The 14950-nt window shown below is 41.8% G+C and overlaps 1 protein-coding gene across 3 annotated transcripts in view; it reads left to right on the forward strand.

The window, feature by feature from the left end:
- The window catches only part of LOC134439849 (long-chain-fatty-acid--CoA ligase 1-like), a 37083-nt gene extending 22135 nt beyond the window's left edge, over positions 1 to 14948 (forward strand). For all 3 annotated transcript variants that reach the window (XM_063189754.1, XM_063189753.1, XM_063189752.1), the window contains exons 12-21: positions 1971 to 2105; positions 3008 to 3142; positions 5286 to 5381; positions 7042 to 7114; positions 7580 to 7668; positions 8360 to 8476; positions 9031 to 9174; positions 11869 to 11970; positions 12498 to 12569; positions 13013 to 14948. In XM_063189754.1, coding sequence (XP_063045824.1) covers positions 1971 to 2105; positions 3008 to 3142; positions 5286 to 5381; positions 7042 to 7114; positions 7580 to 7668; positions 8360 to 8476; positions 9031 to 9174; positions 11869 to 11970; positions 12498 to 12569; positions 13013 to 13153 — 1104 coding nt within the window. In that variant the 3' untranslated portion in view covers positions 13154 to 14948. The remainder of the gene's footprint in view (positions 1 to 1970; positions 2106 to 3007; positions 3143 to 5285; positions 5382 to 7041; positions 7115 to 7579; positions 7669 to 8359; positions 8477 to 9030; positions 9175 to 11868; positions 11971 to 12497; positions 12570 to 13012) is intronic.
- The last annotated feature ends 2 nt before the right edge of the window (positions 14949 to 14950 follow it).

Consider the following 14950-nt stretch of genomic DNA (forward strand, 5'->3'; position numbering starts at 1 on the left):
TTTACACTGTCGGGCCTTGTTGACCCATGTCACTTCTCGAGTAGTTTGTTACAAGTCCGGATGTTTCGAAAGAACACACTGCATTAAAAGTAATGACTAGACGCTCTCCTGTGCTGCTTGGCATGGGATGGTGTTTGCCCCTATAGAGTCATTGTGTATGTACATAATATTTGGAGTATTCCAAGAACCTGGCTCAGTAGAAAACCAGGCTAAGTTTACATTGAGGTGGTGGTAAATTATCTAATACAGGGGTGGCCAACCAGTCGGAGACCAAGAGCCACATTTTGTAATGTGTCAAAGCAAAGAGCCACATCGGCACACAAACATCACACGGGCATATAAACATGCGCATACCCACCAACCTGGGCATAACCCATCCTTCTCGCACCACAGACCAGCATACACAACAACACATGGGCATGAACATTAACCATCTCTTCCTTACACACACACACACACACACACACACACACACACACACACACACACACACACACACACACACACACACACACACACACACACACACACACACACACACAAAGTGTCAGATTGATGTTACATTCCAACGTAATGGCCTGACTACAAGACAATCCTGAATATAAGATGACCCCCCCCCCTTTTTTTTTTTACTGCTTTAATTTTTTTTGGGGGAAAGTTTTTTTCAACATAAAAATGTTGTTTTACATAAGAAGACAAGGGTAGGCCTACACAGGTAGGCATACACAGGTCACATTTTAATAAAACACGTTTTAAAACACAGCATAATTTCCATGAGCACTCTTTATAACAGAGCACCAAGATAGTAACGCGGCACAAAGATTCTCCGCCTCTCTTAGCTCATTTGGGGGTTAGGCGCACACAGGCACCGCTTTCTTGCGCACAGATTGAGAAGATTATCATTGGATGTCTGACGACGACACCATCCAAAACTTAACAAGTTGGTTCGTCAAATCGCCGTTCATTTTCCACATTAATGTTTCAGCGGGTGTTGACAGGGGGCCATGGGGAAAAAAACAGTTTCTTTTTTAGACTAAACTGAGCGCGAACAAGCGACAAGTCGATTGAAGTTGTTCCCCACCTTCACGCTGTCTGCCCGCGCCGCTTTGACAATGGCTGATAGACCACGGCCGACATTCACAGCGAAAACCAGGAAAGAACATTGTTTTTGGCGCTATTTTTTGTATAGCCCACGAAAACAAGTCGATTTTAAACCAGAAACACAATGTCACATTCGGGTCAATAGCCATTAACACTCCTTCTAACAGAGCGCAGAGATCGCTACGCAGCAGAGATTCTCGTCGCATCTCTGCTCCAGACAGACGCATCTCTCTTGAGCAGATAATCATTTGCACATGTATTGCCGCCATATCCGAGCGATAGAATCCACATATGGACAGTACTACATTTTCTTGACCTTACTGAGAGTTGTAATTGCCTTGAGGAGTGATGGCCAAATCTTCCAGGTTAAAACATTCTGCCGCTATTTTGTCTAGTCAGCGAAAGACGCGGTCACTTTTTAAAGCGCTATTTTTAGAACATGCTTAAATCACGTTGTATTTGTTGTATATATTGTATTTGGGCCAATGCAATAACAAATGTCACACATCAATGTGATCATTCAGGACCCATTTAGGCAGGCCTACTACAGTAGTACCAAGACCACAGGGCACTTATTTGCCATAGTTCTAATCAACTTTGTGTGCGCAATTACAATGCATATTGCCTGTGGGACATAAACACAAACTTGGACATGAACGCAAGAGCCGCAAGACACCAGGCAAAGAGCCGCATGCGGCTCGAGAGCCGCGGGTTAGCCACCTATGATCTAATAGAACGGTCTGGAGTCCTCATTTTCTAAAATTAATGACTTAGCAGGTTTACCCCTTTCTGTAGGTTAACCAAGCCAGGTTTATCACTTAACCATGTTCCTGGAATACTCCCCATGTCTCCTGTGGCTGTGTCTTCAGGGGGTGATGCTGGCCCACGGCGCCTCCATTGGCTTCTTCCAGGGGGACATCCGGCTCCTGATGGACGACCTTGCCGCCCTGAAGCCCACTGTCTTCCCCGTAGTGCCCCGCCTGCTCAACCGGATGTACGATAGGGTGAGTCAGTCCACCACACCACACGAGCAACAGCCCTGCCCCCACCCACTTCCACTTCGCTGCCAGCAGTTTGGGAGTGATGGCTAGAGTACTCTAGCAACCACTGTTTGAATGTGAATGTGTATGCCTTGTTTTGTGGTCATTTTTTCAGTGTATAGTTCACTTTAGCTTTCTTGAAGGGAGGGTTGGCTCAGAAATCGGCCACATTGTTGTTACTCGGTCAGTTGCGAAAGCCCCACTTGATTTAAAAGTTAAATATTAAAGTGATATATTAAAGTTGCATTCATGCTCAGAGCTGGAACCTCCCTTGGACATGCAGTCATCTGGATTACCCCTCCAGTGCTGTGGTTCAGCTAGTGTTTGGTTAACATGGCTGCTGTTGTAATGGACCGCAGTTTTGTTCAAATGCGTATTGGAGGACTTCAATCCAATATTTGTGCTTTATAGTATATTTCCATGCTGGTGAGATTAAGCCCTGAAGGCATACTTTCTGAGCAGATTGGGAAGGACGCTAAGATAAATTCAATGAATTACTGTGGGGGGACAGCAGTTTACAGATTCATGTGATGGTTTAGTCCACTGATGTTAGCAGTGTAAGCAAGATGGATCAGGTAAAGATCAGGTAATAGCACCACAAAAATTAAGCAAGTAAAAAAAATATGAACTTAAAAAAAGGATGATACGCAGACTTAATCACTACGTTTACACTATGTTTTTAATTCAGAATTAAATAGTTACGTCGAGTTTACTTTTACATTTCCTTTAATTCCGAATTAAGAGGTGTTTACATGACGTTTTCAAAGCGGAATTAAGCTTCATTCAGAATTAAAGTCAGTTAATTCCGAATTAAATGCCTTATCCTAACGTAGCAATTGTTCATATGTTCTCCTGTGCTTCTCTAGATCCATTCACAGGCCAGCGGCGCGATAAAAAAGTGGCTCCTTGGCTTCGCCTCGCGCAGGAAAGAGGCTGAAATGAACAGCGGCATCATGCGCCGAGACAGCATCTGGGACAAGCTCATCTTCAAGAAAGTGCAGGTAATTACACTTAGCTGACGCTTTTATACACAGCGATTTACAGTTATTTTAAATTATTACATTGGTTACAATCCCTGGAGCAATGTTTGGGTTAGGTCCCTTCCTCAAGGGCACTTCAGCCATGGAGTGAGGTACGGAGTGGAAGGGTGGGATTTGAACCTGCAACCCTCTGATCTAAAGCCCATCTCTATAGAGTTCCCAAGTGAAGAAGACATACATTTTATGTAGCACTTTTCTTGGCACTCAAAGGTGCTTTACATTTTAAAATGTGAAAATTATTATGTAAGGTTGAACGAGTAGCCTTGGTCCTCTGTTAATGCCTAAGAGCATCTGCGTATGTAGGTTGTAATGTAGGACTACACAATAAACCTACACCTCGCTCCACAAAGCAGCACTGCTACACCAGGGCTCGTATCACCTGTAGGGTAGAACTGGAGACTGCTTAGCTTGAATGCTTAATTCACTGGTGAAACTGGTTGGGTTTCCACTGGATTATGTTGTTGGCATCATCATCAGGCCAGAAATTCCTGTCAGGTCGCCTTAGTCTCTTGGCCCGATCCAGACAGGCTACCAATTAGGCCGTGCCACGGCCGTGTGTCTGTGTGTGTCTGTGTGTTTGTGTGCATGCGTGTGTGTTTGCGTGTCTGTGTGCACGTGTGTGTGTCTACTGGCTGCCTATGTGGCTTCATTGTGTTAGCTCCTCTGTGGCCTTTGTTCAGTAATGCCATTAGCTGAGTCCTGTTGATACAGACAGGAAACGACACGAAAGTGCAGCAGGCAGGGAGGGCAGTGGCGCTTTGTTTTCAAAGGAATGAGTGGAACGTATGCAGAATACACACACATTACACACACACATGCAACCACAGCTGCCAGTATGACAGGTTTCTAGATGCAGTTAACACCCCTTCTCTCAATGACAGCACTCCACCCCTCTCTCTATTTCTGTCCTCTCACTCACACACTCGCGCCGCACACACACATTCTCTCTCCCTAATCTTTATCTCACCACATGGTCCAAAGTCAAAGTCCAAATTTTGAATTCAGACTTTTCAAGCAAACAGTAGTAGACACTTAGTAGGTGGTCTCTCTCTCTCTCTCTCTCTCTCTCTCTCTCTCTCTCTCTCTCTCTCTCTCTCTCTCTCTCTCTCTCTCTCTCTCTCTCTCTCTCTCTCTCTCTCTCTCTCTCTCTCTCTCTCTCTCTCTCAGCGGCATGGCTTCCCTGTTTGTAAGTCATTTGACCCCGGCTAATGGTACTACAACTAGACACTTGTTTCTCCGGCTCTGTTCCAGAGTAAGAAATCTTATAGCCAATTGTGTTTTTTTTTTATATGTCCATTGCAAACATACCGGTACTTGACATTCAATACCATGGATATCAAGCATTGTTGTGAAGGGCTTATTCACGCCAGAAGACGCTGGTGGTGAATTATTGACTAAACTGCAGTGCGATGAAAATGAGTAAGCCCCAGGTTGGTGTGTGTGTGTGTGTGTGTGTGTGTGTGTGTGTGTGTGTGTGTGTGTGTGTGTGTGTGTGTGTGTGTGTGTGTGTGTGTGTGTGTGTGTGTGTGTGTGTGTGTGTGTGTGTGTGTGTGTGTGTGTGTGTGTGTGTGTGAATGTGTGTGTGTGTGTTTAAAAGGGCTGGGGAAATGGTGTCATTTGCATAGGCCAGTTTATGTTTCACTAGCAGACAGGCCTGTTGCTCACAGCCATTTACATCAGGCGTTGCCTTACACCTGTGGAGAAGGTGATGTTTCCTACAAGGCAAGCATGGGCTAAAGGTGAATGAATTGAAATGTTCAGCAGCGTGGTATACAGATAAGTATATTGGTCGATACGTTCGGTATTTTTATGGCAGCGTTTTAGAGATACACAGACTCTCATCCAAAGACTTTTTTTGGGGGGTGGGAGAGGTGAGCGTGGCTATTGTTCGTTCGTGCTTGTGTTTCTTTAACCATGCCATTATCTGGAGTCATATTCAGAAGGGAAAGGGTTTCATAATGGGGACATTCATTAACTTTATTGCACACAAGTGCAGGAAAGCAGGTGGACTGATGCGGGCTCAGTGTGTTTTGTATCCTTTGCTAACCTTGGTCGTGTGTGTATCTGTGTGTCTGTCTTGTGTTGTGTTTGGTGCCCCCTGCAGGCCAACCTGGGTGGTCGCGTGAGGTTGATGCTGACGGGAGCAGCTCCAGTGTCGGCCACCGTGCTCACATTCCTCCGCGGTGCGCTGGGATGCCAGGTGAGACAACCCCTCGTTGACATAACATGCCTTCCTTACACACAGCGGAATCAAAAGTAAATGTAAAAGTGTGGTGCGAGTACAAAACTAGCACATGCAATTACATAGCTGGTATACCATTTACTCCATTGTATCTAATGAGATAGTGTATTGTCACTAGTAAAACACTTGAAACCTAACAAGGACCCACCACAAACTTGATCCAATCAATGCAGTGTCAGCTGATCACAAGACACTTACACAGGTCCACTGATAACTCAGATAAGTTACCTGTGTAATGTACTTTTGACACCTCTGCTTACACAAATACTGTAACACACTCTTGTGCCACACACACACCTGCAACATGGAACGTATCTATTTATACTGTATCAATTATTTGCTATTGCAATGATTTGTAATAAATATATCTTTATACAGTATCAATCATTTGTAAAGTAAGATTCCCTCATTGGCACAACAGCATACTTCACACAGATACTTTTCCCAAGACACACTTGTGAGATGTAGCCTACTGTGTGTACCGTATTGTTTTATGGGCGATGATGGTAGCCAAGGTAAATTTCTCACACCTGCTCCGTGGGGGCCTTTGTACAATCTGGACTGGACCCGAGTCTACGATAAGACTAGGGATAAAGGGAAGATTGCAGCCCCTCAGATTGTTAAGGCGTTCTGCCTTCCTCAGTGTGCCACTATGCATGGTGCGACCTTTTCTCATTTTCCAGTTTTACAATATTTTGGTCAGCATTCTTAACGGAAGAAAAACTTGTTGGGTGAAGCCTGCTCCAACCTTTATGACCTCAGATTGGCAATGCTGTCATTCGATTGCATTTTACATTGTGCTGGACAACATTTCATTGAATTTGGCAGGGAAGTTTTCAGTGCTCTGCGGCACAATGCTGTTTGCACTACTGTTTTCTCTCTTTTTTTTTGTTCTTCATTGCATGTACACATAGTATTTGCAATTACTTTGTAGCTATTGAAGTCAACTGCTATTCTTAACTACATGTTATTAGAGTGAGCACTAGAGGTGCACCGAATATTCGGCAACTGAAAATATTCGTCCAAAAACACAAAGAAAGACAGACTCTGCTTTTAGCCCAAAGGCATTTGAGTGACCAAATCAGAGGCCGAATAGTAGTGATGCAAATGAATGACAAAAAAAATCCAGAATTAATTGAAAATGGGCGTTTGAAACTAATTTCAGTTCTACTGTTAACATTTGAAGATTTCAAATAAAGATTGCTTTTCTTTGAAAAACATGTCTAAACAATTATTGTAAAACGTAGATTATATATTTTAAAATAATATTTAAAAACAATATTTAAAAATAGTGGAAAAAAACTAATTTTTGGTAACTTTTAACTGAACTGTAATTCGGTTTCGGTATTCGGCCAAGTGATTAATTATTATTCGGTTTTGGCCACAAACGTTCATTTCGGTGCATCTCTAGTAAGCGCATAATTACAGCTTGTAGACAGTAATATAATTACACATTAATCATTGTTGCCCTTACTGTGTAGCTATTTACATAAAGCTACTAGTTAAAGTTACTTGATCATATAGACGTTGTGTTGTTGTTAATAGTGTAGCTGACTTATTTTTAAGGCGGTGGCCTTGCACATGTCAAGCGTTGGCTGTTTCCGTGTCTTGTTGACAGTTTTATGAAGGCTACGGACAGACGGAGTGCACCGCGGGGTGCACCATCACACTCCCAGGGGACTGGACAGCAGGTACGCACGGACGCACGCACGCACGCACGCGCGCACACACACGCGCACACACACACACACACACACACACACACACACACACACACACACACACAGATTGATTATTTCATTTGGGAGGACCAATAATTATTGAAAATTAATACAGCGCCCCAATCAATTTTAACATAGCAATAATGTGTCTCCCATATAAATACAGAAGTTATACTGATCTTTAACTTATTCCTATTGAAACACACGCACGCACACGCGCACGCACACATACATACAACACACTTATGGTCACTTGTCACTCCCACTCTTACAGGCACATGTATGTAAGCAATCATTGTTTGTTTCTTTCCAACTTCAAACTTATCTTTTTCTGAAAGAGCAGACACCCATGAACCCTAGTAGTACTGTATATACCCCTGCAATAGTGCAAGTCTTAGTTCCTCTTGTGTAATGGTGATGTGTGTCCATCCCCAGGACATGTTGGAGCTCCCCTGCCTTGTAACTTCATCAAGCTTGTCGACGTTTCCGAGATGAACTATCTTGCTGCTAATGGAGAGGGCGAGGTGTGTTAAGTGTGTGTGTGTGTGTGTGTGTGTGTGTGTGTGTGTGTGTGTGTGTGTGTGTGTGTGTGTGTGTGTGTGTGTGTGTGTGTGTGTGTGTGTGTGTGTGTGTGTGTGTGTGGGCGGGCGTGTGTGTGCGTGCGTGTGTGTGTGTGTGTGGGCGGGCGTGAGTGTGAGCGCGCGTGTGTGTGTGTGTGTGTGTGTGTGTGTGTGTGTGTGTGTGTGTGTGTGTGGGCGTGGGCGTGGGCGTTTGTGTGTGTCATGTGTTTGTGTGTATGTGTGCATTATGTGCAATTGTAAACCAGGGTTCAATGTCTTATTTTTAAGGTTTGATGTCTGTTCATTTTAAATTGTGTATTTGGATTTTCTGTTAAACTTTTCCCCTGGACAATGTCTTATTCCTTTGTTTAGACTTCAGAATAATTGTGTGCCATTGTGAGCAAGACTTTCAGGGTGGTATACTAAGAAGCTTGTCCAATAGTAAACCTGGTTAGGTTAACCTTGTGGTAGAGGGAAATCATCTATTAGAGTAAACTGGAGTCTTCATTTTCTTAACATATGATACCTGCGGGTACATATTAGCCTGGCTTATCACACCATGTTCTTAGTATACATCAAGGTCTTCATTTGAAATCCTGGCTTTGTGTGTTACTATTTCTCTGAAAGACAGCGTTTTTCCCCTGGTTCCCCACAGGTGTGTGTGAAGGGACCGAACGTGTTCCTGGGATACTTGGAGGACCCTGACAAGACGGCAGAGGCCCTCGATGGAGACGGTTGGCTCCACACCGGAGACATCGGCAAATGGTTACCGGTGAGGAGCCCCCTATCAAATGAAATATAAATATAAAATGAAAAGGGTTTTGACTTGAGACTGTTTACATGTATATGCCATGTATATGGATATTTTTTAACATTGCATTACATTGCATTGTTTTTTTACATGCAAACAGAGTTTTAGAATGCACTTTGAAAAAAATACTGTATGCCATTTAGGGCTAGTTTGCTTGTTCTTTTCTGTAAACAGTTGCTGTGTTGTTGTTGCTGTTGTTGTTGTTGTTGTTGTTGTTGTTGTTGTTGTTGTTGTTGTTGTTGTTGTTGTTGTTGTTGTTGTTGTTGTTGTTGTTGTTGTTGTTGTTGCTAGAACATGAATGATATACTACACACCAACACTTACAGTATTAAAAGGAAAGGACAATATTTCTTTGTCATGTCAAAGTATTTTTTTGTCATGTGCAAGCCTCTCCATAGGCCAGCATGCCAGCATGCCAGTCAGCTGGTACGGTGATCGGAACACCATTTTGCTTCTTAGAGTGTTTACACATAACTTGGGTCTCTTAACCTTGTTTTCTTTGTTTGCGCACCCAGAATGGCACCCTGAAGATTGTGGACCGTAAGAAGCACATCTTCAAGCTGGCCCAGGGGGAGTACATCGCCCCAGAGAAGATTGAGAACGTCTACATCAGGAGCGACGCTGTGGCACAGGCCTTCGTCCACGGAGACAGCCTGCAGGTCAGAACCTCTATCGTACCACTAACCCTGTCCTACTCACACAATGTACTGTAACCTTGGGTATTGTGAAAGGTGCACTGCTGAATGTGCATTGGAAAATGCATCATTAACTGGTATATTACTATTGTTTCAATGTTTATTATTATGATCTGCTGCACCCAATTTCCCATCTCTACCAATTCAAAATCGCAATTCCCCAAATGGGATCCAATAAAAGTTAAAAAGGGCCGAGGCTCGATTCAGTTAGAGGGAATTACATACCGTACAAGACCTGTCATTAGCCACTCTGGTAGCCTAGTAGAGTAGAGTAGAGTACTTTTATCAATCCTGAAGAGTGGTGTGATTGATTGTAGCTTCGACCGGTAGCATGGAAAGGCATGTGATTTAAAAACAGGTTAAGGCCACCTTTTGAAAAGTGCCGAGATATGGCAGCTTGGCCAGACCAGACTAGAAGCCAGACTTGGCTTGTCACGATGGTAACAAGCTACCACACCATTTCTCTACATCAAAGGTGTCAAACATAAGGTTCTGGGGGCCGGATACAGCTCGGAGGGTTTAATCCAGACCCAGACTATCTAAGAATGTCAAAAAAGACTTAAATCAGCGTTGCTGCTGGTGTTTGAAATTTCAACGAATTAGCCTTTTTTGCTCACCATTTACAGCCAATGCTGATGTACCTGCTGACATTGACTGGCAATGTGATTCTGACATGGAAGCAGACATTTGTGATTTTTTTACTGGTCTCGCCCACTTGAGATCAAATTGTCTGTATGTGGCCCCTGAACCAAAATGAGTTTGACATCCCTGTACATCATTCACACAGTCCAAGTAGAGCAGATATGTAGCAACAGTACACTGCCCTGCAAATCAAGAGTGTGGTAACTACGCAGAGCTCTGATCTGAGCAAAATTACTTTAAAATGAACACATTGTCCAGTAGTTTAAGGTGGATTATTGGCATGTGGCAGTTTTATGACTCTATACCATATTCTTTTCAGATAAATCCTTGTATTAAACCCTATTTAACTTGTCATATGTATATTTGTCTTTAAAATAGTAATAACTCATTTTCAACAATGCAGTTACTGTGTTCTTACTTTGTAGGGCAGTACATTATACTGGAGAACGTTTCACTGGAATGTCATGACACAAGCACGTTTCACTTTGTGTTCATCTGAATTAGTTATTTGGAGCAAAGTGGAAGTATGAGACTGATGAGTTAGAGCCATTGACAGTAAATAGAATGGACGCCAAATTAACGCTATTTGCCATTCAACGCTTTGAAGCCAGATTTGGGAACATTCCAACTTACATTCCACCTTAGCAACGCCAAACGCAGGTGCTGATTGGACAACAACAAGACTTCTAACGGTCAATCAAACCATGTTCTGATGCTCATTGGTCAATTTAACTTTTAATATCTCTCTAAAATAAAACATCACCACAAAAAATCACCACCCTGGTAAGTTGGAGAGCAAGGGGACCTACTAGTTGAGCGAAAAATGATCCCCCTGGAGTGGCATTTAAGGGAGATACAGGGTTTTATGTCTCTCATAGGAATGAATGGGATTTGGCCATTTTTTGGTCTTTTTGGGTCCAACCTTGGCTCCAACTTGGCTTCAACAATGAAATAGAATTTTGGCCTCCATTCTATTTACTCTCAATGGTTAGAGCTGAGTAGTGAACAACTAGACTATATGCTTCTGTCCTCATCCATGGAACTTTGTCAGATTGGTTGACATAACATTGAGCCAAGTGCAGTAATATGGAGAAATATGACCCAAGGAGTACCTACATCAGTACATAACATCCCTGTTAGATCAACTCTTTGGATAACATGACTTGGCTGAAGAACATGACTTGGCTGAAGAACAATAGGCACAGAAGTGTTGACTGCTACATGTAACACCATAATACCAAAATACCTCTCCCACATTTGCATTCTCACAAGGGTTTCATGTTTTACTCTACATGATGATCCATTTAATATACAATAGAATGCATCTCGTCATTGTAACACATACAACAAAATTGGGCATTTCTTGTTGATTTAAGCTAATAATTTAAATATGTATATAAAATAATATGTGTGTGTGGACAATGGTGGTGAAGTCTTTTTTGTTTAGAAAAGAACATTTATTATGAATCCCTGTTAAAGCTTGTATTTCAAATCGATTGCAAAGGCACCAGGCAGGCTTGGTTCTTCTGAGAGTAACACAAATGGACAGGGGCACCACCTGGTGGCAAGGGTTGGAAATTATCACCTTTCCCCAGCACAGGAGTGATGAGCAGGCCATTGAATACACCATGGGTTCTTTCTAATATCCTAACTCCCATCCTCCCCTGCTCCCTTGCCTGTTTGTGGGCTCGTGAGGATCACTGACGACAGAAGTGTATTTCAATATCTTGCACTTTCTCATTTGCCCCCAAAAGTAGTTGTGGCTAGGCTGACAGCGGGGACACTTAATTGTTTTATCTAAGGAGGCGGGGCGTCAGCGAAACGCGAGGCCACATAGGTCGAGGACAGGAGTCCGCATATTAGAAAGAACCCGAAGTTGTAGTAGTATTGTTATTATTAGGAAGCAAAAGTTTTATTCTTTCATAGGCCTCAAAGGATTTACCTGTATTCAATAGATTTTGCATATTTGGTGACGCTTGCTTCATTGAAAAGCTATCTGTTGCGTTATTCCAACAGGCCTGCCTCGTAGCCATCATCGTGCCAGACCCGGAGGTCTTACCCAAATGGGCCAAGAGCAGAGGCATCAACGGGTCCTACGATGAGCTGTGCAAAAATCAGGTTTGTGCTCCTTTATATTGGTCAAGTTCAGCTCTAAATCACTATTAGTGTTGCCACACCACTTCTGGAAATAAGCTGATTTAAACCTTCCCTTGAGTTGAAGGAAAACAGTTAAATTAATTCGGATGCAAATCACAGGTACTAATCACCCATGGTACTTCCGAGTGATTTGGAGACCTCCGGGAGAAATGAGATTGCACACTATCCCCAAAAAGAGAGTTATAAAAAGAAAAAAAAAACTGGCGTTGTCCTTTAAATAATTGAGTTTTAGCTGGTAACATAGGATTCAATGATGATTGCTAGCTTGGAACTAGATGTAATCTAGTTCACCAGACTAAGACAGCGGCCGGAAGTAGAGGAGAAAGATACAACTCAATTATTTAGGGTAGGTGTAAAATAAGTTTATTTCCAGAAATGACACTGTATCACTTTAAAATATATATATATATTTTTTTAATATTTTTTTTACTCTTCGGGAGGGTTAACGGTACTAATATCTATATGTCCATATGCTCTTTATTGTGTAGGATGTGAAGAAGGCGATTTTGGAAGACATTTTAAAACTAGGCAAAGATGGAGGACTGAAGTCTTTTGAGCAGGTAAGTTGTCCTTGAATCAAGTCCAGGAATTTAAGCACTTGCATCATCTTTTTCTCTTGAACAGATACTGAAGGAGTAGTGGAGTAACTTGGTCACTAGATTCTGGTGCATTTTGCATGATTTCCACAATTTTAGAGACAGTCAGGAATTTTAAAATACATCCTTTTTGTAATAGCAATCAAATACTGTGTTGTCGTGACATGCCTAGATGAAATCTCCAAATCGAGACTTTGTAGGAATTTAGAGTGTCTAGTTTCTCAGTTTAGAAAAAAAATGAAAAGGAAAAAAAAACATATTATCACGGGAACAAAAACCAAAAAAGTATTATTATGGCATTTCAATGTGTTAGGCCTATATACTATATGGGTTAACCTTATAGATGTTTTTACCCTCTTTTATTGTGTCTGGTTAACGTTGTCTGTGTGTGCGCATGTGCTCCACAGGTGAAGGACATTGCTCTTCACAACGAGATGTTCTCAGTGGAGAACGGGCTCCTCACCCCCACTTTCAAAGCCAAGCGGGCAGACCTCAAGAACCACTTCAGGGAGCAGATTGACGAGCTCTACTCCCACATCAAGATGTAGGCCCCCCATCCTAGGAGAGGAACCTCGCGAGGAACCGGAACTGGAACCAAAAGCACAATAGGAACTTTACCAAAAAAGGGAGCCTCTTCCTCCTCAGGGAAACGCTTGGTGGCATCCTAGCGACTGGCCTCTTAATGTCGGCAAGCGAGCAATGACTGCAGACCTGGGTCTCTCTCATGAACAAATAAACTCACAACACAGGAACATCTGTAAAAGGAAGCAGGGAGTTTATATTGTTGAGATATTTATGATTATTTTATTTTTTCCCCACCTGAAGCCATATATTATTTTTAAAAACTGTATTTATTTTGTTCATGCCACATGAAGATAACAATATCACATATGAAGATAAACTGTAAAGAGCACAAATCGATGTTGTCAGGAAAAGTGCCTTCAGCTACTAGTAGCTTGACTTCATCAAACTTGTGTCATACCTGTAAAAAAAAAAGAAGAAGAAGAAGTTATTTAAATTGAATGCAATTCCGTTAATCAGCTCTCAAACTGTGGACAGGGTTTCCCTCTGTTTGCCTCTGATGGAGTAATGATGGAACATTGTCAAAGTCAGCTGAATGATGGCCTGTCAATCAATTTAATGTCTCGATAACAGCTAAAAATGTTAAGTCATACATTTTATTTGTCGGTTTTACCTTTAAATCTAAGGTAAACTCAGCACTGATTTTTGCTGATTTTTAAGTCCTTACACATTTGTTTGGATCAGTAGGAAAATGAATACAAGTGCAGGTTGTTTTTTTTGTTTTGTTTTTGTTTTTGTTTTTTTGTCTTTTGTTTTCAAGAAATGATTCATGTCAAAAGTTTTGTGCCACACATTGTCTTGCATTTCATGCCACTCCGTGTTTCTCATTTTTTGAGAGATATATCACTGTCATTTTATTTGTCTGCGTTTTTGTTTTTGTTTTGTTTTGGGGAATACAAATTTCTTGGTTAAAATGAATTTGAATTTGAATTTAAACATTCCTTAGCTGTCAACCAAAGACAGGGATAGATGCAGGCAGACAATCAGAATCCCTCCCAGTACTGCAGTGTGCACAATCACAAAAGCCCGCCTGGACGGTCGTTTAATTTGGAGGCTGCGACAGTTGTGTGGAGAAATTTCAGTGCCTTTTAATCGTTAAGATAGCTGCAAACTTGATAATGAATTTTTTCAGTTTTTGAAGCCCAAATTATATCAGCAGAGATATAAGTTATGTGATGTGGGTTAGTTGTGCTCATTCACACATCCACTCAAACATATCCAAAGATTCAGTGCTGCATATAGTCTCAGTGTCCTCAATCTTGGCCTCCAAACTTGGATCCCAACTGACATGCTCCTTTTTCAATACTGTTGTATTGAAATTTTATTATTAAAATAACACAAGCGTTGGACCATAAGGCTCATGATTTGAAGTAAGATGTTTGTAAAATATCAGTAGTGTTATTGAAAAATGCTGTCCAATGTTCAATGAAATGATTTTGAGATAGCCATGTAATTTCCTTTGAAATCAACTCGGTTCGAATTTCTGTCACTGTGAAGCAAGATGTCCTTCAACAATAGCAGGGAAATTGCTATGCTACTGTGTTGACCATTTTGTTGTGGATACTTTTGTGAAGGTTATTTAAGTGAGAACTAATAACACTTGGTGATGCAGTCGAGTCAATGAGTTAAGTACAATGAATGTTTGTAGGTATCCATTTTCCATTGAATGTTGTTGGGTAGCGTGTGTATCAGATTCATGTGCACTGCTGATGGTGCATCACATTTTTGTGATCGGCACAATTAATAAATGCCCTTCAGATATC

This window comes from Engraulis encrasicolus, chromosome 23, assembly GCF_034702125.1.
Source record: "Engraulis encrasicolus isolate BLACKSEA-1 chromosome 23, IST_EnEncr_1.0, whole genome shotgun sequence".
Lineage (NCBI taxonomy): Eukaryota > Metazoa > Chordata > Actinopteri > Clupeiformes > Engraulidae > Engraulis > Engraulis encrasicolus.